This window comes from Phoenix dactylifera, chromosome 5 (genome assembly GCF_051530095.1).
Source record: "Phoenix dactylifera cultivar Ajwa chromosome 5, Ajwa_hap1_PhDact_Kaust_v1.1, whole genome shotgun sequence".
Classification (NCBI taxonomy): domain Eukaryota; kingdom Viridiplantae; phylum Streptophyta; class Magnoliopsida; order Arecales; family Arecaceae; genus Phoenix; species Phoenix dactylifera.
In genome coordinates, this window is record NC_143194.1 from 38109280 (window position 1) to 38134417 (window position 25138).

The 25138-nt window shown below is 37.8% G+C and overlaps 3 protein-coding genes and 2 long non-coding RNA genes across 11 annotated transcripts in view; 2 read left to right on the top strand and 3 right to left on the bottom strand.

Annotated features, from left to right (window-relative positions):
• LOC103709762 (DNAse I-like superfamily protein) overlaps positions 1–5903 on the top strand; it is a 28142-nt gene extending 22239 nt beyond the window's left edge. Inside the window, exons 8-11 of the mRNA XM_088723028.2 lie at positions 1608–1716; positions 2953–3095; positions 4833–5071; positions 5337–5903. Coding sequence (XP_088579154.2) covers positions 1608–1716; positions 2953–3095; positions 4833–5061 — 481 coding nt within the window. The 3' untranslated portion in view covers positions 5062–5071; positions 5337–5903. The remainder of the gene's footprint in view (positions 1–1607; positions 1717–2952; positions 3096–4832; positions 5072–5336) is intronic.
• A 1499-nt stretch (positions 5904–7402) lies between these two features.
• On the top strand, positions 7403–13302 carry LOC103709761 (NAD(P)-binding Rossmann-fold superfamily protein). Its single transcript, XM_039129234.3, has 10 exons — positions 7403–7534; positions 7674–7735; positions 8673–8792; positions 8900–8999; positions 9234–9314; positions 10172–10221; positions 10420–10570; positions 10857–10913; positions 12695–12816; positions 12899–13302. The coding sequence occupies exons 1-10, from the start codon at positions 7520–7522 to the stop codon at positions 13113–13115; spliced, it is 975 nt and encodes a 324-aa protein (XP_038985162.3). The 5' UTR covers positions 7403–7519; the 3' UTR covers positions 13116–13302.
• Positions 13303–14124: 822 nt separating this feature from the next.
• On the bottom strand, positions 14125–17407 carry LOC149753573 (uncharacterized). 7 transcript variants are annotated; one of them, XM_089931018.1, is made up of 7 exons: positions 16889–17407; positions 15845–16175; positions 15619–15734; positions 15436–15528; positions 15102–15206; positions 14587–15008; positions 14125–14442 (listed from the first exon to the last, which is right to left on the bottom strand). In XM_089931018.1, coding segments are annotated over exons 4-7 (540 nt in total). In that variant the 5' UTR covers positions 15448–15528; positions 15619–15734; positions 15845–16175; positions 16889–17407; the 3' UTR covers positions 14125–14441. The 7 variants fall into 7 exon arrangements, with proteins under 7 accessions (XP_089787144.1, XP_089787146.1, XP_089787143.1 ...); XM_089931020.1 differs by having other exon boundaries at positions 15619–15694; positions 15791–16175; positions 16889–17213; XM_089931017.1 differs by having other exon boundaries at positions 15845–16356; positions 16889–17192.
• A 1800-nt stretch (positions 17408–19207) lies between these two features.
• On the bottom strand, positions 19208–20326 carry LOC148703611 (uncharacterized). Its single transcript, XR_016413389.1, has 2 exons — positions 20141–20326; positions 19208–19579 (listed from the first exon to the last, which is right to left on the bottom strand). It is a non-coding gene; the product is annotated as an uncharacterized LOC148703611 (long non-coding RNA).
• A 3153-nt stretch (positions 20327–23479) lies between these two features.
• Positions 23480–24443, bottom strand: LOC148703608 (uncharacterized). The gene is made up of 2 exons (XR_015987578.2): positions 24305–24443; positions 23480–23799 (listed from the first exon to the last, which is right to left on the bottom strand). It is a non-coding gene; the product is annotated as an uncharacterized LOC148703608 (long non-coding RNA).
• Between the last annotated feature and the right edge of the window lie 695 nt (positions 24444–25138).

A 25138-nucleotide genomic window follows, 5' to 3' on the forward strand; every position in this document is an offset into this window, starting at 1 on the left:
ATTAATTGCTTTTTGAATCCCTAATGCTTCTCTATATTGCTGTCCTCTTTTACTGTTTACCAGCCATATAATTGATGAAATCAAATAAAGCCACTACTTTCCAATATCCAATATGAATTAAACTTTCCTAATGTAACATTCATTCTTGTCGTATTTAAGTGAGGCAACTTTTTTATTTCTATTTGATCTTGTTAAGTGATTAATGTGACATCTGATAAGTCCACATACTGTTCAGATCATGTTCATCCAAAGTTGCTTCCATTCCTCTAATATAAAACATCTATTCTAAATGATAGTTTTCCTTGACCTTTTGGCTAGATGCATCTAAGTATAAGACTCTGGCTTTTGTCTTGGTGATGGTGTTGCTTCATCGGCTTTTCTTTATGAGATTTCTTTATTGTGTGACTTGTTGAGTCAAAGCTTCTAGTTGCTACTTCTTTTGGATTTTTCCCTCCCTTTTAACATCAGGATATGACCTTCTGTCATTGTGATGCTACTCTAGAAAATCTGGTTGTCTGTTTCCTACCTAGTCCAGTTAACCTAGCACAATTTAAGTAATTTGCCTTATTTTGGTACATATGCATCCAACTAGCATGTCCTCTCTTCCATCCCCCCTCCTCCACCAAAAGTCCCCCCCCTCCCCCCCAAAAGTTAAAAGCATGCATGTCTTCATTGTTATTATAGTTTGTCACACCAAATCATACCATCCCTTCCAGAGCATATCGTAATGTAATGGTCGACAACCAATACTTGTCGGTACTAGGAACTTACTTGAATTAGCATTGTATCAGCATGGTTCTTTTACAAGAATCGAATCAATACTGCAAACCATGATTTGCTGTACCGCTTCATACCGTATTGTATAGGGAGAAAATCAGTACAAAATTTAACTTTAAGTCTGTACAAACCCCGTACGGCCCAGTACCGAGATGTACCACTCCATGCTGAGGTGTACCGATGCCTACCGTGGTGCGTACCGGCCCATACCGAGGCATACCAAGATAAAGATTGAGAAAAATGGTTATAGAGCTATTTTGGTACATGGTTTGTAGCAAGGTCCGGGACTGAGATTGCGGACCTTGCTGCAAACCATGATGGTTACATGGAGATTTGCCATGTTGTCTTGGATATGAAGTTAATGTTTCTAACAATACTCTGCTATCACTCTTGTTTTATCCACCTTGATTTAGTCCTTTATTTATGTCCACCAAACTTCAACTATGTTTGTGACATTGAATGAAAGTGGTATTTATGACAATTGCTGTCCTAGATATTGAAATTTTAGAACATTGTGCATTTTCTGAAGAACATTCATTTAATGAATTGCATATTTGGTACGATAGTCCTATACACTTTATTTAGAAAAAGAAGAAAAAAAATAAAGAAGTGCTACAGGTCCCACAAATACATAAGTATGGGCTTCATTAGTGGAAGGCGGCACTCCTTGAAAAGATTCACATGGGCATGAGGATTTATATGTCTTTAATGCAGTCTAAAATCTTCTGAGAATCTGTTCAAATCTTCCTTCTATATATTTAATTTTTTCTTATCTGCTTCTCCAACTTCCTTGAAGTATGCGTCTGTTCTAACTACTTAACATTTTGCAGAAGAATTTTCTGGCTTGGAGATCTAAATTATCGCATTGACTTATCATATGAAAGAACACATGAACTTATATCCAAAAAGGGTTGGTCTGGGTTGGCTGAAAAGGATCAGGTAACCTTTTCTTTGTTTTCTCTGTTACAAAATATATGTGATTATTATGAACATCCAAATTATTTATTTACCCAAAAGTTTTCAAGCCCAGTCAAGTCCAAATTGTGGACCAAAACAAAATATTATGAACCTCTTTTTTTTTACGATTAAAGCCACTTGTAGCCGCAGTCACATCCTACATGGACCACTACCATCTTCAGCCATGGAAACGGTATAAACAATGGGCCTAAGAACTACCTTTGGATAAACTGATATAACCATGGAGATAGGGTTCCAGGATCTTGGGTTGATAATAGAAGAAATAAGAAGAGGAGAAAATAGGAGGTGAAAAATAATGACATAAGAAAAAAAGTACTAAAAGAAATTATTTCATGGATAAAATATTGCATAATATGTAGCTTAATATATTTTGAAGTGCCTATATGATTTTTAAGTCCTAGCTGTATATTTTTGAGTTGGAAAGGAACTAAATACTACCATAACTGAAACAGAAGCCTTTGATATGATGAAGTGTACTTCAGAAGGTCCATATAACCTCTTCACGCTCCCACCAAATTTGACTTTCTTTTAGGAGGATTAGAAGACTTTCAACTTTTTTCTTTAGAATTATATGCTCTTTCTCAACCTTCTCCACAAGCTATCTTAATATTGACCTGCAAACCATATTCCATGCAGCCACATGGGGTTTGAGTTTATGGATCAAAATGTGATCCATCATATTCAGAAACTTTTTCTAATACTGATGCCAACCTTTTCTTGGTGTTCTAATTTTCATCAAGCCAATTTTTAGCAAGAACAGGCTTGCCATAGAAAAATTGGAAAAGATGTAGTAATTAAGGAAGCCTATCCTTTTCTCTTTTTTTTTTTTGATGACCAAGATGTTAGTGTGTAGTCCCTCAATCTCTCAAACCACCAAAGAAGAGCTCTATGGTTTAGTAGAACCAAAAAAATTAATTTGCCATACCCATAACAGGTGTATATTCGAATATTTTGCATTGACTTGTTTATGAGAAAGTACGGCTACTTCATGAATTAGAATGTGGTCTGTTTACTTTTTATCCCAAGTCTTTAACAAAGTACAGACTTTTCCATTTAGTTATATGATTCTAATAAAGTTAGTTCATGGTGCAGGTTAGCATTATCATTCATAACTGCAATGTGCTATTACAAATAGATGGGTAACTGAAAGTAGTTTGAAGAATGATTTTACCAAAACTCTTTATTATTCTGTCGCAGCTAAAGCGAGAGCTAAAGAAAGGACGTGCTTTTGATGGGTGGTCAGAAGGTGTTATAAATTTTCCCCCTACCTACAAATACGAGTTTAATTCGGAGAAATATATTGGAGAAGATCAAAAGGGTCGGAGGAGAACTCCTGCATGGTATGAAGCTGAAGTAATTGTTAAATAAATGCAATATTTAATTTCATTACTCTTTTTCTTTGCTTTTTAATCATTGTGGGAGTTAGTATATTTGGAAAACTTGGATATGCAGTATTTTATGATTATTGATTAACCCTTTCTTGGTCTATATATTAGAGAAAATGGGATGCTTTCTGCTTACATCTCTGGTTTATTAACCAATCTTAGTCCGTGCCTTCATCATTAAACGATTCGTCAAATTAAATATCTACTACTTCATGTGTATTATATGTATAAAGGAAAAATATACGGTGGTTATCCACTGTTGCATGTAACAAAATTGATAAACCTGTTTGAAATTTACGTATTCTGTTTTTTCAGTTAGCACCACATCATTTGAAATTACATACTTAGTTGAAACTATTAAAACAAATTACATACCTAGTAATTAAAAGAGATCATTAAGGAAAAGTACTAAATTAAAAGGTAGAAATCCTTTAAGATAGAGTTTTACAATGTTTCCTCCTAATTGATATTTTATTCATTTACTGCAGATTCTAAGGAGGTCGCGTGTGAGGTTGTGCTTGTATTATGAAACCATACGAATGCTAGGACAGCTTTTTGCGTGCAACTTATCTATTGGTTCTTATCCATGGCCAAGTATACCAACATGGAATCTTTTGATTTGTTGTTGCTACTTCCATTCAAGTCCCTGTTTTGTTTCTTCTGGTTTGTTCTGACTGTTCAACCTGAATCTGAAATTCCTCCTAATTTGGGTTTTCTCAGTCCAGGTCTGTGTAGTGCATGTACTCAGCTCATTTAAAGTGGCCTTCCCTATGTTATCCTCTTTGGGCACTACTCTTAACAATCCTATATTATATATAATTCTTTTTCCCCTTTATTGTTTGAACCTTACTCCATGTGGTTTCTTAACCTCCCAATTGATTAAAGTGCGTATATTTGTTGGAAACAGCTTGTTTTTGGTTAAATTCTCAGCTGAAATATGATCGAGACTGGGATACCAAACAACATTTTGGATATGTCGACTGAAATTATATATACTGGCTATTGTACACATATTCTTGAGCAATTACTAATTTATGTTTTATCTTGCACTATTGTATTATTTGTTTGTAGTGAAACATGAATTGTGCAAGTATATCTTGATCTGTCAGAATATCATTGTCAAGAGATGACTTTTTTTTTAAGTTGATAGAAACCTTGAGTTAAAACTCATGCATCCATCCAGATGGTTGATAATAACATTTTTTACAAAGTGGTGTTCAGTAGATTTGGGCCCATGCCTGTACTTCACCAATTAATGATTCGACAATTATAGAGTTTGAAACTCGTGTTGTAGGTCTCATGAAGGCCTGATTCATATCAGGAGAAATATGTTGATTAGTTTTTAAATTAATTTAACAATATGTATTTTTTTAAAATAAAGGAGAGAGGACACGTAAATGATATGGCAATGATTGATTTTCCTGCTTTGACTCGAGTTAGTTGCTTGTAGAAAAAATTCTGACTTCTATACCAGGTTATGTTATCTTTCCTTTCAGTTTACACTGTGCTTTGAGTAGTGAATCTCATGGATACCACTATAATTTTTCTTTGACTGTAGTCCATTTCCTCCCATGCTTCTTCAAATGCTATCTCAACATTTATGGGGCACTAGGAATATTGTTAATTTCAGCTTCTGTTTGTGAATTCCAATGATCATGTTCTTCAAGACTATAGTAACTGATTTCTCCTCAGGTGTGACCGTATTCTTTCATTTGGAAAGGGTGTGAAGTTGTTGAGTTACCAAAGATCCGAGCTGAAACTTTCAGATCACCGCCCAGTGACTGCCATTTTCATGGCCGAGGTTGAGGTATTCTGTCATAGAAAACTTCAAAAGGCTCTTATACTGACAGATGCAGAGATTGGGGATGGGGAAATTCTATCAGATATAGATTTTGAAGTTGGAATGGGCCGTGTAAGCTAGGCTTGAGGAGGTAAGTATCTTTCCTAGTAGAGTTGCTCAGTTGCATCAAAATTCATACAAATAGAAGCATTTATCTTCCATCAATAAGTTGGATTTTTCAAACACTTCATAGGTAGTTACATCACACAGCACATCTGTGATCGGCAAAATTTGGTCCACAAATTTTGTTATCATCATCCCAGGATGCAAAAAAGCAGCTTGGATAGCCTATATCTTTCCTTAATGCAAGAGAATATAACTGTGATATCATGGATTGCTAACTTTTCCTTGGGCAGGTCCTTGGAGATGCCACTACTAAAAGATATTTTGAATTGGGCAGATTCAAGTTATCCTACACTCTTCGTGAAGCTAATAGGGCAGCTGACTTCATTGCAAAAATGGCTCTGCAAGGGGACTGCTGTTGGGAAGCAGGAGATCATATTCACTGGGATTTACTGTCTATTTTACAGGATGATGCTTATGGTATAGGCCGCCGGAGACAATAGCTGACAGTGACTGGGAGAACGTATGCTCAAACTGCTGTTGAACATTTCTTCTATTGTTGCAGAAAGGATGCTTTAAGTGCTTATCTACAATGATAGATATTCCTTATTGGTGCTGTTGGTTTATAGATATACTGCAAGTAGACGCAGCAAAAAGTTTTTTTTTTTTGTAGCTCTCTGTTCAAAGAAATGCAGGATCATACTCTACTAATCTATATGGTTTGGTACATCCTTGTAGTTTTACTGTATTAGGTTTGTATGCAAAGAGATTGAGTAAGTGGCAGATTAATGAATGGAATGTAAGCTATAACACATCGTTTATAAGAGTGTATGAAGTGCTCTGTATGTTTTACTACTTAATGAGAGTGTATGAAGTGCTCTGTATGGTAGTGATTTTTTCATCTATATTCCGTTTTTATTTATTCGAGATTCTATCCTTAAAAGTTATTTGTTTTTCTTCTCGTAAATAACATCTTCTAGTTCTTGGATTCTTATTTTCTTCCATCCTTCTCTTCTTTGATACGTGCATCTGAAACCACCAATCCATGTTGGATGGTTAAATTCTCATCCAACATAATTTTACAATTTTTACACAAAACTTAATCAATTTTAAATCTATTTAACTAGTATTTCACTATTTGTCCGTTTCTAAAAGTTACCCAGTGAGAGTTCTTTTTCTCAAAGCAAGTGAGAGCTAATAGTATGTCATATACCATCGTAAAATCATAATGTGGGTATACATCTTAAAAGAAGCCATGTAACTTGAATTATGAAAAATGTGTAGTATATTGTAAAGAATTAAAACAGACTACAAACCCAGTGTCATATTGATGTATTACTCCTCTTCAGCCCTTTTCAAACTCTGCAACTATTAGGATGTTAAGGCTTGACTGGAACATGGCATCGAGTTGCAAAGAATGGTATGATATTTTGGAAAGAAATAGATTTGCTTAGTTAAAACCTTCCCCTCCGGGATGTAGGCCATATTAAAGAAGCAAAAACCCGAGAGTCAATTTTCCTATCAAGTCATTGCGACTTACCACACTAGAACCTGATGAAGCTGAGAAAACAAAACAGAGAGGAAGTGCATCTCCTGCTTAACCTCTAACTCAACACTCTTAGCAGCTCGACAAAGACTTCAATTGAGATCTGCAAAAAATGCTTGGGCACCATGATCTGTTCAACAAGCAAGAAAGTTCTCTCTTTATATGATTGAAGTCATTATTAATTAACCAATCAGCAAGGCTTGAATGGACTCCAAAAAAAAAAGCATGATAAGCAAAAAAAGTTATGCAATTAAATTTTTGACATCAGTAATTACAACTCAGTTCTATTCAAACCTGATGTGCATTATTTCAGCTCACCAATCCAACCGAACTCAAATTTAGCTTAATCAAACCCAATAATGACCCCATAGAAGAAATATCTTGTTGCATATTAAGTTAAAATTATATTTATGAATATTTTGTGACCCTATATAATATCGCTGTTTGATCGATACAAGAGTCTTACAGTCAAAAAGATTAGAAATTATAATTCAGAAGTCTAATAATGAGAAAAAGGAAGCAAAAGACAAAAGGAACAAGAAATCCAACAGACGTCCACCACAATCTAGCTCGCGGTTGGACCACCCATGATCACCATATGATTAAGATTAAGGGATGTCTCTTTTTTTTTTTATAAAGAAAAGAAAAGAATTAATATTATGGTATGGGTGCGGATTATGAAAACTCTTACGGTAAGGATGTGCATTTAGTTTTACATTGATAAAAATTTATAGGTACTTAATAAAATTAAAAAAATTAAAAAATATTAATTTTATATCAATTATTCGTTCGAAAAAATTTTAGATAGTGCATCATTTGTAAGGTACTCGTTATTAGTATAATCCGAGCGCACGAACTTAGTACGCACGCACAGACAAAATCGGAACCCGCAGAAGGCCGGATTGTACGTTCGCCGTTGGGGACCGAATTATGTTTCTTCTGAAGGTAAAACCCCGCTCTTCCCAATTGATCTCGTCCCGGTTTCTAGGGTTTTGAGAAGCGACAGATCCCGACTCCTCTCCTCTCCTCTCTTCCGATTATATTATACTTGTTAAAAAAAGCTAAAGAAAGCTCGACCTCGCAGGCATGGAGGACTGCGGCTTTCGGGTTATATGGCTTCAAGCAGTTCACAAAAGCCGGCTTTCAGTAATCTTTCCTTCTTATTATCCCTTCAACTTTTACTTCACTATCTACCGAAATATACCGACAGAATTGTTTCGCTTCTATATGGTACTGTCTGTTCTTCTATAAATCCTTCGTAGGATTTGCTAATTTTTGGCAAATTTGTCTCCGAACCTCATAACTGGGATATATGTTTGTTTCAATGACGATGGCGTGGGGAGAGAGCAATCGTGACAAGAGGCCCTGGATACCTATTTCTATGGGAATAAGATTAAAAAAAAAAAATTGTGGGACATGGAAAACTCCAATTCCTACCAGTTGGAAATTAGGATAATTATTTTTTTTTTCAAAAGTGTCCTTAAGTTTTTAGATAGAATGCAGTAAGGTCTTTTCCTTTATTAAGGGAATAACAGGATTTTACACAACTTTTCCACAAAAATAGATACTCAATCAAACATAAGCCACTCTAGCATGTGCCACTTTATTATGGTCAACCAAACTTGCAAAAATCATTTTTCCAGACATCATCTACCTAGGCATCGGCTTTTTAGGAAAAGCATTCTAGTAAGGAAAAAATTTTCCCGTGAACAAAACAAGTTCTAAGAGAAACCTATAGCAAAGTGTCATTTGGCAGTGACTATAGCTAGGAGAAGTTCACTGTCGAATCAAAGCAAAGAAAAAATGACCTGAGGCCTATTGACCAGTGAGAAAAAAAAAATCTTATATGTGATTTGAAGACAGGTGCAGTATTAGATGACTTGGACTGTTCGAAAATGAATGGTGAAATATGAGAAAGCTTGCCACAAACTTATGGGATAAAGCATGCCAATTATGTATTTATATACTGTATTACAGAAAAGTTTTACACTTCTATTTCCAGCTTTTTTTATTTTTTTATTTATTAGTTAACTTGTTGTGAGTTTTATGGATTCCTTGCTGATATCAGAATGTAATTTCCCAGGGAACATGCCAAGAAATTCAAAGAAGAAGATATGCAAATTTCTATGGAAGGGAAAAATTGCTTGGTCACGGGGGCTAATTCTGGCATTGGTTATGCTACTGCAGAGGGCTTGGCTTCACGGTAATGATTTCTTCTGTTTCGAATGATGTAATTCTTCTACTGAAGCTCTTGGCTGTTTACTCTCAGGAAGAGTGTTTTCACATAATATTGTATCATATTCTTTTTAGTGGTGCAACGGTTTATATGGTCTGTCGCAGTAAGGAGAGGGGAGAGGCTGCCCTTTCTAAAATTCAGTCAACCACGGGTAACCCAAATGTCCATCTGGAGGTATACTGCCTGAAGTTCTTGTTTCTTCATGTGATTCATCTGACAATTCCTATAGACATCCTTTGCATTTAAAAGTTTAGAGGCACAATAACTTTTTGACACAATCATAAAGATCAAATACTGGACTTTCTTCTCATACATTTTTGCTGTTTGACCTGTGAGCAAATCATTGCTTGTGTTGTATCATATCTATTTCTTCAACATGTTTAATTATTTATTCACTTTTTGTGGTAGGTTTGTGATCTGTCTTCCATCAGCGAAGTTAAGTCGTTTGTGTCTAGATTTTCTTCAGAGGAGAAGGGACTTCATGTTTTAGTAAGCTTTTTCCTTGTATATAGTTTATGAATTTTGAAAAGATACATAGCTAATAGTACAATATATATCGTCTTTTATTACTCTTTTTAACCATGCTTCGTAATTTTGATTCAAATGTTTCCTTTGTCCAAATTCTGGTTATTACACATTTTGAATGAGTGAAGAAGATAAAGTGCCTGCCATATTTTTATATATATGTGGCTATGTATGCTTCTGTTTGTGCATAGGATAGCTTTTAAGTTACAATGAATGATGAAGTCCTTTATACATATAACCTTGTAATCTGTTATTTATTATGCATTTTTGCTCGCTCGGCCGTTCATGATGGCATATGGCCTATGATGGCCACAATTTTCTGTAAATAATATGTGCTTTATCTTTTCTTTATTTTTAAATTATTACACCTTTCCTTATTGAACCATAGGGATTTATTGACTCTTTTTTTTTTAAAAGAAAAAAAAAAGAAGTACAGTGGGGATGCCACGTCCATGGTCTGAACTGGAACCTCCCTCAAGGGATTCATGAAGGCACTCATGTCTGCCTTGAAAGCCTGTTTATTTGTATTTCTGGCAATGTGTTACCCTATTGTCTCTTCAGAGCATCCAAATATTATAGGCAAAATACGTCAGCATTCTTTAGCGAAGTGGTCCATAGATTTATGGACAGGAAAATAATACCGAAACAAATGATGCTATAAAATAGTTGTGTTTTCTTCGAGTAATTTCACCATGCCCGGCTCTTTCCAAAATCCTGGGGAAGTTTATTCTGCCTATATCTTTTTCACCTTGTGATTATAGCAAAGTAAATGCTTTATACAAGTGCGAAATGAGAAGGTTCTGACAGACTTGTGCATTTAGGTTAACAATGCTGGTTTACTGGAGCACAACCGAGTTACCACAGCAGAAGGGTGTGCCCCTTTCATTATTTGCCATATAAATTTGATCTTTATTTAGTCTTTGCATATGAAGTTCACCCTATCGTTCCCATTCAATTTAATATAGTCATTTATGTAGCTAGAACTTCTCTGGCTTAGGGGATGAAAATTTCTTTTCTAACCATCCTGAAACTGACAACTTGCCTATAACTTTTTGTCATCTTCTACCAGATTGGAGTTAAGCTTCGCTGTTAATATAGTAGCAACATATGCTATTACAGAATTAATGATGCCATCATTGGAGAAAGCAGCACCCGATGCTCGGGTTATTACAGTTTCTTCTGGTGGCATGTACACAACACCTTTGACCGAGGATTTGCAGGTTGCTTTCTTTTTATTCATACTTCTCAAATGAGCAAACGATATAGATGGATTTGGTATTACTGTTTAACTTAGGTTTTGTTTAATGTCATTTTAAAACTACTTATTCTATTGCTGCATTCCTTCATTATACAGTTTCCTATCACTTAATTCTCATTTATTGTTTTGAGTTCTTTAGACAGATAATTTGATTTGTAGTCTGAATATATAATAACAATCTACCTGGGTTTCTGCCTGGGTTTCAAACTTACAATCTTGAACTTACTGATGATATTTTCTCACTGCAGTTCAGTGAAAGCAAGTTTGATGGGGTGCTACAATATGCTCGAAACAAGAGAGTTCAGGTCAGTAAACAAGGTCTAGAATTCCTTTGTAATATCATTCATCCAAGAATGCCTTTTACTCTGAATACTTCAGCATGACTGTGAATGTTTCAATATTCCAAAGCCAAAAACTAAAAGCAGTACTCGGTGCTTGCCATTTCAGATTTGATCTAGGCTTGAATATAATCAGAACCTTCCCTTGATAGGGCTGGAAATGGGCTCGGGCCAGCCCGAGGCCTTTCGGGCCGGGTTTCAGACTAGGCCCGAAAATGTTTCGAGCGGGTTTGCGCTTAAATGTAGAGCCCATTTATTTTTCGAGCCGGGCTTGGGTATGTCATTGGCCCGACCCGGGCCTAGCCCAAGCCCGAACAAGGCCCGAAAATGAAGCCCGAACAAGGCTCGAAATTGAGCCCGAAATCAAGCCCGGATCAATTTGTTTTTGTATGTTGTTATTTAGAGAGAATAATGAGAAAGTAAACAAAAAATTAAAATGGGTTGAGCAGAGAATAATGTATCATGTATCATTTATTTGTGTTATAGGAGAGAGTCCAATTTTTAGCTAGCTCATTTACTTGTGAAGCAATATTATGAAATATTAAACTTCAATGACGTGGCTGGGCCCAATCAGGTTCAGGTCAGGCCTAGGCCTAGGCTCGGGTTGGGCTCAGGCTTGGATTGTCCAAAAATTTTCAGGCCTTAGCCCGAAAAAAATTTAGGCCAGATTTGGATAGGGGCGTAGCCTGGCCCACTTCCAGCCTTATCCCTTGATCACAAGAACAGCATACAAGAAGTTGCTGAAGCAAACAAGTGATACGGATGCATTTGTTCTATCTTAAAATACTTTATTGAAAAGTATCAGTTCCTTGGGCTCATAAAGTATTCATTAGAGATTCCTTATGAGAAAACTATTTGGCCACAAGCAGTGATTAACTGGTATGTCATAATGTCGCTATGGTCTCAACACCCTATATTAACATGACTTCGAAACAACCTGCCAAACAGTATCTTTGTTTGACTCAAACAAGTGCTTTAATCTGCTATCTTGAGAGGGAGAAAGAACCTTTTAAGCAATGTGGGATCCGTCAATTTAGAATTAGGAAGAACCGATCAAACCTATGCCAGTGTTGGCATTGATCTAGGTGCAACGTTGTCATCTTATTGTAACTCAAAGTTCAGGACTCTTGCAACAAGAACTGCCAAAAAGCTGTAGTATGAAAGATACGGAACATTGAGGCATCTTTTGAAACCAATAGTTATAAAACTGGATATGTATATTGAGTTATGCACCAGAAGGGCAGCTAACTCACATTACCTGAAAATTGAATCGGGTATCATGTAGGCCTAATCCCAGAGTACTACGGCAACCTCTGTGAACTCATTAGAGAAACTTAAACAAAAAGATATTAACCCCGTTGCACATTTACAGCTTTGACATCATGTCTTCCATGGTTCTCCGTGAAGGGTTATTTTGAATAAAGAATGATTCTTAAAACAACCTAGATCGAAGATCTGGAGCTATACGAAACTTCAGAGGGCATTATGGAGTTACTCTCATCTACAAGGATCGCTTGCAGATTATCTGTCATAATGGGTTGAAGCAAAGTTTCAAGCTGTCCTTTTTGATTTGATAGACGGTGGTTCTTTTCCAAACCATATTCTGTCAAATAGGACATGTTTGGCATTAACTTACTCGTGATGTTTCATACTAAGCTACGGAACACATCAAGATGCTTCTTTCCCTTCTTTACATGAATATAATTTATACATTTGGGTTTCTTTCCTGCCCTCTCAACATGTTTCAGGTGGCATTAACTGAAAAGTGGGCTGAAACTTACAAGAACAAAGGGGTGAGCTTCTACTCGATGCATCCAGGCTGGGCCGATACACCTGGAACAGCAAAAAGTTTGCCTGGCTTTTCAGAGAAGTAAGAACAGTCACCCTTGTGACTGCACTGCACTTGTTTATTACTATAGCTTGATATATATTGATTTGCATATATAATCCAGGTTATCAGGGAAGCTTAGGACAAGCGAGGAGGGCGCAGACACGGTGATTTGGTTGGCCTTGCAGCCAAAGGAGAAGTTGGCATCCGGTGCATTCTATTTTGACCGTGCAGAAGCACCTAAACATTTGCCATTTGCAGGAACAGCTAGCTCGCATGCTGTCATTGATGCCATCATCGACAAACTCCGTGCCTTGTCTAATCTCCCTTCCGAAATTTAAGCTTGTGTTACGTTTGAGCTTGAGTTCCAAAGCATTCATAGTTATTGTTGTGTGGGTACTTTCTGGTGGTTTCGATGAATATTATTATCAAGTTGAGTGCAGGCAACAGTCAATAGCTTATGGAGATGATGCATTGTCGTGCATTTTGACCTAATCCTAATGGTAAATGATAAAGAATTACGGAAAATGAAAGTAATAGTGTGATATTATACTTGGAGCGATTAAAAATAAAAATCGCATGCTATCTTTGATACCATCATCGGCAAACTCCGTGCCTTGTCTAATCTCCCTCCCCAAATTTAAGCTTGTGTTATGTTTGAGCTTGAGTTCCAAAGCATTCATAGTTATTGTTGTGTGGCTACTTTCTGGTGGTTTCGATGAATGTTATTATCAAGTTGAGTGCAGGCAACATTCAATGGCTTATGGAGGTGATGCATTGTCATGCATTTTGATCTAAATATAATACTATTCTACCACCAGACCACTGGTGCCATCACTACAAGAAAATACATATTCAGCGACTAAGATTCTAGTCGTCGAATAACCATATTTAGTCGCCGAAACCTTTTCGCGACTAACATACCCTTCGTCGCCGAACCCTAGTCACTGAAAAGTTTTGGCGACCAATCTTGTGTGGTCACCTAAGGTACACCAACAACGACCAACATTTGGTTGCCGAAGAAAATTTTCAGCGACCAAATCTGTTGTCGCTAATTTCAACGCCGACCAAATAGTTGGTCGTAGAATGTTTGTCTTCCGCTACCAAAAAAATGGTCACTAAATGTCTATCTTCCTCCACCAATAGTTTGGTCGCAGAATGTATTGAAATGCATTGGCAACAAACATTTTTTGGTGGCAGAAAGTATTAACCTGTAATTAATTAACAATTCAAATTATAAGCTTAATATTTATTTTTGGGCTCGTTCCAAATCCTGTACAACCAACACAGCCTATCCAATATCCATATTGCACAATACATTTGCTCATCCAAATAGAAGTATACACAATGTTGGAGAATCCATAATCATCCATTATAAATATCATCATCTATAACTCTAAAGTCAAGCATACCTATTAACCATACATCACAATGTTTCATCCATACCATATGTTAAGGTGATAATCATCACCAAACACATCAAAATGTAAATTAAAAATCCTAAAATATCTGATCTTGCTATTCATCCAAACAACCATCATGTAGACAAAAATATTCTTATACCAAAAACTGAATTCTGCTTGTAGACAACTCCACCATGATCATCTGAACAAAAGCTATCCATGTACCAAAAACTAGATTTCACATGCTCATAACTCCGCCATGTATCTGAGAAAGCAAAAAAGAATACACAATCAATAACCACATGTGAAAAATAATAAACTAAAATTCAAGTATAAGTTCACAATGACATTTTGCTTAATTTAGTCAAAATCTCTAAATAACCTACGTAATATAAATGAGAATACATACCAATGAGTATTTGTACCACCAGTTGAATATATGGCCCCATCATGATGGATGGATGACTTGTGCGTTTGAGTCTTTTCCTTTAAGAACTCTGTCACCAAACTTGTAAGATGTGCAATTTGCTTCTGTTCTTCCTCTCGCTCTTTCCTTTCCTCCTCGCGCTCTCTTCTCTCCTGTTCCAATTGTCTCCGCAACTCCTCACGCTCCATCTTCATCTCCTCCATCTCAGCTTTAAGTTTCTGCAACTCCCCAACATGGTCTTGTGACACACGACTAGGTGTGGAAGAAGATGAAGAGGGCTTTGGCCCAACCCCAAATCCAAGAATGTATCTCTTTCTTTTTCCAAGTGCGTGCCTAGACATCTCCTTTGATGTTAATTGCACACCGAATTGGGAAGATTCTTCTCGCAAGCTCAACATCTTTGACTGTCAATGCAAAGGTAACAACAGAATTAAATGTATATAACCTTGCAAAAGCAGAAACAGATTTAAATGATTATTGAGATTTTAGATACCTACATGTTTCATAGCGCAAATAGAATCAATCCACTCTTTGTTCTTTTTGGTATGAGTTTTCTTATAGAATTCTGGAAATTCAAGGTTTTCACAACCAATAAACTCCTGCTGCAAAGTATAATTTAGATTAGCATATAGCCACTACATAATAAGAAAACTAGAATAACTGTCAGATCTACTTGTATAAAAGGATTCCAAAAATATACTTGCAGCAAACTAGAATAAAAAATCTACTTGCAGCAAATTGTCTATTTTACAATAGCTAAAACTATCCCATAGACTGTTTCACAGGCAGTTCACTAAAAATATAGCCAGTACATACTCAAAAACATATTACCGGTATAGTCATTGTTGCAACAAATAACCGAGATCCTGAACAATGATTGTACTCAAGCTTTTTCCTATTCTTTTTGCCAGCTTTTGATCTCACCTTCAAAAAAATACAAATTAAAAATCTAAAGAAAACATTATGATCAAATATTTTACTTATAAACTCTGAAGCACTAAATATGTAAGTTACCTTGTGTTCTTTGCTTTTCCACACATCGTCAATTAAGTGGCACCAATCCTCTTGAGTCACATGTTCGTATGGATAACTAGATTGCCATGATAATCATCTGAGATTTTGAACTTGTCCTAAAAACATAAGTAAAATCATTATGTAGTATGATCAATGCAACTAGTACAAGTACCTAAATCAACATCATTGGGTTCTAAATCACTCATCTGTGGCCCATCCCATATACCTCGATGCTTGAATCTTTGGACAACTTTCCAATTGCCACGTCTCTCTGCAGTGTCATTAATATAGAATACTCCATTGTCCTGGATGAAGGCCTGGATGAAAGCCTAGATCACATTTCTATCATGCTCCATTGTCCGTTGCTGATTCACTCAAGGCAGCAGGCCACCAATAGCTACACACTCATCAAACTTGAAGAATGGGTGTCACAACTCTGTTGCATTTTCCTAAAACCTTGATGCTAGGAAAAAGGTAATCCAAGGAGGCACATCTTGTGGTACACTGGTCTGTGCTACAGCACAGCAGAGCTCTCAACGATGCATTCCTGCATTATTCTGAAAAACAATAAAACTATGAATCCAAAGCAACACAATGTTTTGAAGAATAATGACCGTAACTGTTAGCGGTACTCAGAGAGGTATAGACGGCTTTCCAAATCCAGTGCTGAACAAAATCAAGCAGTGTTGAGTACTTAATGATACTTGTGGCTTCCGGTAACCCAGAGGACAAGTTGTCCTATAAAACCGTGCAACATGAGCAAAAAATTAAAGATTTAAAGAAAACATTCCTGGATCAAGCACCTAAAACCTACCCTACAAAAGGAACTAAGAAAAAGGATTGCTTTCTACAATAATCAGCGCTAAATACATATTAATAAGAACTCTCGGGCAACTATCGGAAACAATTCAAGCTAATTATGGCCAATATTTCAAGAATCTGAGGAGGAAGACATACTACACCGGAAACACAAAATACCATAGTTCCAGACACCAAGTAAAACACAAGAAAGAACCAGAATGCCAGAGCTTTAAATTCGTAGCAGTATATTGAACCTATGAAAACCCTATGACAAATTCAAGAAACCTTTAAGCTACAACGAGTTCAAATCAAAAACCAGAAAGCCCCCTTTCCTTTAAATTCATAACAAAACCCTAAATCTCAAACTCTCGATTCAGTAATAAGAAATCTTGAAGAAATTTAGAAACTTCTCCAGAAAGAACCTCAAAATCCTAGAAACCCCAACGCAAGGGAGAAAGAAATCGAATACCTTCAATATTAGGGCAACCAGGTTCAGCCGACTCCATGGCCCACAGCCAAGGAGGAGGACGGGTGCCGTCGGCGAGGAGGTTGTAGGCCAGAGATTGCACGTGGGACTTGATCTGCTGCCTGTTGGTCCTTGATCCAGTTCTTCCGCTCGAAAATCTGCATGAAGAGGTGCTCCATCGTCGACATTTCCGCCCAAATCCGGATCAACCAACGGTGAGAGAGGTGAATCTGGAGCCCTAGCGGAAGAAATCCAACTGGTGCCATTCCCATTTGCTAATTTCTTCGGCCATGTAAGGAGGTCAATTAGGGACAAGTTTGTTCTGTGTGAATTTTATATTGGATCATAATGGGAGTTGATTAAGATTTTAGTATCCAATACCCCAATAACAGTAGTTATTGGTTATCTAGTTTTAGATCCAAATCTAAACCAGATCCAATAACAATAAAAGAGGATATGGTAAGCTATTTAAGTTGAATAACGATAGAAGCCATTGGGGGGGTCAAAGTGGAGTTGAATTCTGCTAGGTCTATCTAATCTTGCTGAGAATTTATACAGATTTGGGATCAAAATCTAAAACAAAAGGTCCCAAACCTTTTTCTTTCCAAAAAGAGCCTTTACAAACTCTTTGCCCTGTTTCAAATGGTTTAATTGTGGTCATATTAGTGTTAAACCCATGGAAGAATGCCCACTAACTAAAAGATGTAGAAGGGAGGAAAACAAGAGGCATGAATTCTACGAATTTTAGTTATTTGAAAATAAGTTTTATGAAAAGCCATCATTCTTTGAATGCAAAACAAAATTCTCTTCCTATAGATATAATTAATAGCATTAATGGTAAGCATTGAAGGTCACGTCCATTGTAGCCATGTCGCGTTGTGTTTAAGAATCATTGGAATATGAATTCTCAAATTTGAACTGTACTAACTGGCAGAATGGGGTCCGATCTAAGCTTTTGGTCATGTTTATCAGCAGATCCAGAACAATACGCTCCTTTTAACTTCAATGGTAGATTGAATATAGGGTTAGTAGTTTTAGACCAAAAAAAATTGAAGAGAAATGGCTGGAGAGCGATTGGGATTTGGGCTATCGAAGGAATCTGGGTGGGGCGGCAGGCACACTTAATTAGTTTCATTTTAAATTTCTCTCTTTTTACCTTTTTTTTAATTTATAATTACTCAAAAATATCCTGCCCGTAGGATGTCCAAGAATTCTATATATTTCTAAGCGGATTCCCGTTCCCACGTCCGCATGCCGCGTATCCTGTCGATCCGTATATTTATTTGACAAAGAGTCAAGCACCGAGCTCGAGCTTTTAAAATTATATAATAATAATAATAATAATAAAAAGAATTTAAGTATGAAGAAAAGTTGTGGGATTTAGATTCAGCCGAAGAGACGAGGATATGCCTAAGTGAATTAAGGTGTTAAACGACACCGTTTGAAAATAAGCAGTTTTTTTTTTTGAACTTAGAAATTAGCATCTTACATGGGCTAGTACAACATCGTTCGGTTTTACGGAAACCTTCCACTACCAAAAGTTTGGTCACTAAAAAACTCAAACTTTCTACCCAATTTTTTCATCGGAAAAAGGCGCCATTCGTAAAAGTTTTCCTAGACTAAATTTTTTTTAGTCGCTGTAGGTGAACCTTTAAGGACCAAAATTTAGTCGCCAAAAGTTTTACCTCCAGCTCGCGCGAAATATTGGACTCGTGCCAACTTGGTTTTGATTTTCCGCGACCAAATATGCATTTAGTCGGTGTAGGACAATCATTCAGTAACTAACAAGAATGTTGGTCACAGATAGCTTTATTTTCAGTGACCAAACTTTAGTCGCCAAACGTTTTACCTCCTGTAGGACAATCATTTAGTAACTAACAAGGATGTTGGTCGCAAATAGCCAAAAGTTTTACCTCCGCGACTAAACTTTAGTGGCCAAAAGTTTTACCTCCACCCCGCCAACTTGGTTTTGATTTTCCGCGACCAAATATGTATTTAGTCGGTGTAGGACAATCATTCAGTAACTAATAAGGATGTTGGTCGCAGATAGCCTTATTTGCAGCGACCACTATTTATTTAGTCGCCGAAAGTGGTCGCTGAAAGTGTATTTTCTTGTAGTGCATTATGTTAGAATCAAGGAGGTCGAATTTCTAAGAATATTGTCTGATTCACAGGCATATCCACCGCTTCGCAGATTTGAGGTCAGTGACCTGCAACAATGTGATATTATTAGTGACCTGCAGACTTGAGGGCGGCGGAGGACCTGCTCGATGTCGGCATCCATCAGAGCAACGAGCATTGCAAAAAATAGTGAAAAAGAAGTAGATAAGAGAGAGCCCGTAACTCAATATAACAGCAACAGAAACAACGCGGCAGCTTTAAAATTCCCAACTACCATTAGGTACACATTACACGTACAACAAACCGAACATGGCATCATGATACGACTGCTTATTTAGTTCATATGCCAATTTGAAGGCAGTATATGCGAGGATGTAGCACCCGCTGCAGCCATTACCAGTAGTACACCTACTATTTTACTCTAAAGCTATGGGACCGGGGGTCGACAACGGTAATACTTGCACCTGCGAGTATATGGAAGGCCAGGCCCAGTTGATGGCACGGCAGACCTTGGTGACAGGGCACGATATGCAAAGGGGCGCGCGGCATCCACAGGCGTCTGGCCACCAGTTGCTGCACCAATAGCAAGTTATATATCCGTATTCAGATTTAACCAACAAGCAAGATATAATTATGTTTGGGATGTTTCTTGCAGTGGAAAAGATTTTTATGATTTCTTACGGGGGGGAACACACTAAAACCTAAGCTTAGCTGATTCTGGCAAGGGTGAGAACATCTAGGGGTAGGATATATATGTAGCTGACATGCACAGAATATACTTAAGCCCACTGTTTTCCTTTTCTTTTGTTTTTTTAAGAAAAATATGATGGCAGCACCACCGCCTAGGTTTGAGCCTTGGATCTCTTCGAGATCGAGATGGATGCCAACCAGTTGAGCTAAGAAATGAGATGGATTCTGATCATGAGATAGAATCGATAGCATGGCATATAAAGCAAATATAAATGATGTTTTAGCGGTCTTTTAGAAAAAAAGAACATTCAACCTACCCTAGCTAAATGCTTATTTTTTATACATATGGCCCATGTCTTGGTGCAGTAGGGAGGTCAGGTACAAAAGAGTAAGAAAGAACATGATTAAATTTAAATCTTGGGAGAAAATATAAATCAGGCTCACTTGGTTTAACAAGCTCCCTAGCTGTTGTCCCATTTGGAATGAATGAAGTGGAAAGGAGAAGCAGATAGAGAAGGAGGAATGTCTTTGGAAGAAGCATTTTCCTTTTATCCGCTCTATTACCTCGTTCTCCTGAAATGCGATGATCCTTCTACCAAGCTCTGGCTTTTATAACGAACGAGAGTTGGGGCAGAACTGGAGCCTCACATTTTCCAATGGTCATGGTTTCTTTCTTATTCTACACACTCACAATTTTGTCCATTCTTCCTAGAATTTTCTGACTGCCATCCAGTGTTGACTGACATCTATGTCCTGCCATCTAGCGTTGACTGACTTCTACGTTCCGCCATCGACCCTTCTTTCATCATTTACCTCTTGTGGATTCCTTTTGGCTTGGGGAAAATCAGTTAGTCTTCGTTTTTTCCAAGATTCTGGAGGAGGCTTGCAACCACTTGCTCATGGGTGGATGACTTGGTGGGGTCCATAAGTGATGGTATGGCCGCCTCGTGCCTACCTTCGGAAGCTCTAAGGGGCGTTTGGTAACCCTAACAGGATCACCAAGATGATTTAAGATCCTTGGTGATCCGAATGCTGAAGTAATTTGATCCCCAGTAATTTAAGATCAATGTGTTTGGTAGGCTATGGTCCAGTAATTAAAAATTTCCGGATATCTATGAGTAACTTCTTTGATTTGGTATGGGAATCCAAGATCACCGACCACATAATACCACAAATATCTCTGTAACAATTAGTTATTGCACCCTCTGCTCACCGGAAGCGAGAAAAGACAGTCACATATCTAAATTTTAGACAGGAAATGAGACCAACCGCCAGCAGAAGAGTAGTGTCTGGTGAGCCATCAGATTGTTGCTAATGGGGATCTAATGCAGGAAAGAGGCTTTCGTCAGAGTTTGTGCTCTGAGCTGTGCCCATCTAGAGATTCTTGCTTTAGCCATTGCTATTTCTCGACCAGTGATTCATGAACGGAATTTATCATCGGTTCTTTTTCTCCACCGAATATCAAAAAAAAAAAAAATAATGCCTAGCTTTTGTGATTGCAATTAGTTGTTTTTTTTTTTGTTTTCATGAAAGAGGAGGCCATATACCACCTAAACCCGAATTTATTGATTCAGAGAGAAGATTACATAGCAGAGAAGAAGAAAGAGATACACAAAGAATTACAGTGGGATGTGATATGAAAACTCGAGAGGATACAACTTAGGAGGAGGTAGCAGAAGCTTCAAAATATGATCGGCCTCGAAGTAACAAGGCGGACTCCAGTAGACAGCAGTGTCAGCAGAGGGAAGAGTATCAAATTTCAGAAAGAACCTGTAATAACCAGATATTACAGGGCTAATGGGCCGGCCTGAAGAGTCTGGATTTATTGCATTTGTGTATATAAAGAGAGGCCCAGACAAACCAAATTAGGTTTGGCCATTTGGTTGGATATCCTAGAGTCCAGCGACCATAGAACAAGGGCCTCTTCTTTGTGTGTGTGTGTTTTTTTTTTTTTTGAGCAGTTACATCAAATCAATCTTGTGTGAATACAATCAGTGGCTTCAGAAAATAAAATATATCTAAACTGAGCAGAGAGAGGTAGCCGAAGTGTTCTCCTAGATCAAAGGTCATCCGATCCGCTGCATTATTTGCCTCCTGTTGTTCATGGACTACATCCTCACCTAAAACATAAGAATCCTATCCTTTCTGCCCATTTATTTTTTATTCAGTAAGTGGCTTGACCGATTCGCCATGGAATTGATTGGTCAAAGTTACTTATGATATGGGGTAAGTAATCCGAAAGCAAGAGGTAGACTTTTAAGCCCGGTACGAAGGTCTAACCGCTAACCTCTGCCAACTTAGTGCAACTCAAAAAAGATTTCGGTTTAGCAACACATTGGATGTTATCATGCCAGCTTAGCTTGGCCGAAGAACTATACGCGACAAGTCAGTCTTTTGGAAGAACAATGTGATGTTATTAGCCAAATTATCATAGTATAACAAACATGGGTGATCCAATAGATGATTGATAGCATGTGATTACTTTGGCTGATTAGCTTAATCAAACAGGGTAAGATATTTAGGCAAATGCATCCTCCGTTCTGTTCTGCACACAAACACGAACCCTATGCACACATTCCGCATGGAGAAGTTGGCAAACTCCCATATTTTACACTTGATGATGCTCAAGGTATCCGCCTGATCACTTCATCCATCAATGAAGGATATATATTTTTTTCTCTCTCAGATTTTCAACACCCTGATGAAAGCATTAAGTTTGATCACGCCAGACGGAGAAATTTGTCACAGAAGAGATCATACTAGATTGAAATTGTTCATATATATGCTCAAAATAGCATAACGTTTTTCGCTAGAGAAAGCCTCTTTTATACGTAGTCCATATATACGAAGTACAAATGGGCAAGATGTCGAGAGTAGTAGTCTTACCCCCTCAACAACATCATTATTTCTCACTCTTATGGCCATTGCCAACAAAGTAACAGACATATTATAAGCCCCTTGAACTTTTTCGTCGTTTTCAATTGCATGCTTGGCGTCGTAGTAGTGTAGCAGCGCTGCACCCGAGAGCACCGCCAGCGTCAGAGCCTGGGCATGCATCCTATAATCCACCACACCAAGCTTTGTATTAGAGCCTGGGCCATGCATCCTATACAGTTTTATTCTTATAATAAAATGAGATGATTTTTGTTTATGTACTTTTGAGATTAAAATAAAATTTCAGGCCTAGCATATTTTCTAGAGCCTTACTCTAGAAAGTGTGCAGCCATAACACTGTGGCAAATTCGGATGGCAGATTTGGGGCGCGACAGAACCTGAGAGTGATTTTCCTGAAGCATTCCTGCCAGCCTAGAGAAGCTGTAGAGTTATTTATGAGGGGCCCAAAGGGAGAGCTCTAGTGGAGGACGATGCGAGATTTCATCTCAGTCCAAGAACAGCTCCAATCAAATGGCACTAAAAGCATCAGAATAGCTGATTGCAAGAACGGAGGAAAATTCTGGGTGCGCAGCAAGTTATGAGGAGGAACTGGAGAATCCGTGACATCACTGAGGAATAACCAAAACCGAGAGACAGAAGAACAAGATAGGAGGACGTGGTCAACTATTTCAGGGTGCATCATCGTAGAAAGCGCAGCTACGTACCAAGGTTCCTACGCGGCGTTCTCTGCCAGAAGCGATTATTGGTTGCGGTGTTGTAAACAACTCGGGCAAGCGGCCATTTAATAATTAATGCAAGGAGTAGAGGATGTCAAAAGTCCCATCAGAGCAAGGAGGATTGCAAAAAATAGTGAAAAAGAAGTAGATAAGAAAGAGCCCGTGCTCAATATAACAGCAACAGAAACAACGCGGCAGCTTTAAAATTCCCAACTACCATTAGGTACACAGTACACGTTCAACAAACCGAACATGGCATCATGATACGACTGCTTATTTAGTTCATATGCCCATTTCAAGGCAGTGTATGCGAAGATGTAGCACCCGCTGCAGCCATTACTAGTAGTACACCTGCGATTTTACCCTGCAGCTATGGGGCCGGGGGTCGACAATAGTAAGTCTTCTTGCACTTGCGACGGGGACTTCGTGCCGGCCGGACCGCAGGATACGTGATGGTGCCCGTGGCATCCGCAGGCGTCTCGCCACCAGTTCCTGCACCCATGCACCAATAGCAAGTTGTATATATCCGTATTCAGATTTAACCAACAAGCAAGATATAATTATATTTGGAATGTTTTCTTGCAGCGGAAAAGATTTTTATGATTTCTTACGGGGGAAAACACACTAAAACCTAAGCTTAGCTGATTTTGTTTTCCTTTTTTTTTGTTTTTTAAGAAAAATATGATGGCAGCACCACCGCCTAGGTTCGAGCCTTGGATTTCTTCGAGATCGAGATGGATGCCAACCAGTTGCTAAGAAATGAGATGGATTCTGATCATGAGATAGATTCGATAGCATGGCATATAAAGCAAATATAAATGATGTTTTAGCGATCTTTTAGAAAAAAAAAAAAAATTCAACTTACCCGAGCTACATGCTTATTTTTTTATACATATGGCCCATGTCTTGGTGCAGTAGGGAGGTCAAGTACAAAAGAGTAAGAAAGAACATGATAGATTAAATTTAAATCTTGGGAGAAAATATAAATCAGGCTCACTTGGTTTAACAAGCTCCCTAGCTGTTGTCCCATTTGGAATGAATGAAGTGGAAAGGAGAAGCAGATAGAGTAGGAGGAATGTCTTTGGAAGAAGCATTTTCCTTTTATCCGCTCTACCTCGTTCTCCTGAAATGCGATGATCCTTCTACCAAGCTCTGGCTTTTTTATAACGAACGAGAGTTGGGGCAGAACTGGAGCCTCACATTTTCCAGTGGTCATGCTTTCTTTCTTATCCTACCCACTCACAATTTTGTCCATTATTCCTAGAATTTTCGGACTGCCTTCCAGTGTTGTACTGACTTCCATGTCCTGCCATCTAGCATTGACTGACTTCTACATTCCGCCACCATCGGCCCTTTTTCATCATGTACCTATTGTGGATCCTTTTGGCTCGGAGAAAAATCACTTAGGCTCCATTTGGGAGAGCTTCTAGCCTTTCAAAAGCACTTTTAGATGAAATAAGGGTATCTGGTAAAAATTTCGGAAAGCGGTTTTAGCTTTCTTCAGAAAGCTAAAAACAGCTTTTTGGAAAAAGCTTCATTTTGGAGCTACGAAGTAGTAGTAGAGAGAACTATCGATAATTGGTTTTGCTAGAGAATCCACTTCTTATAGCTTTTCAAGATTTAATCTTTTTTTTGAGAGAGAGAGAGAGGGAAGACCACACATTCACCCTATGGGCTCGTTTGGTTCGTAGAGAGTATTTTTTTCATAGAAATATGATTCCTGGAAACTAAATTTCTAAAAAGAAGATGCCTAGAAAAGTACTTTTGGCATGTTTGGTTGACCATGGAAAAGTGACAGATTTTCAAAATGCTTATGTTTAGTTAATTATCC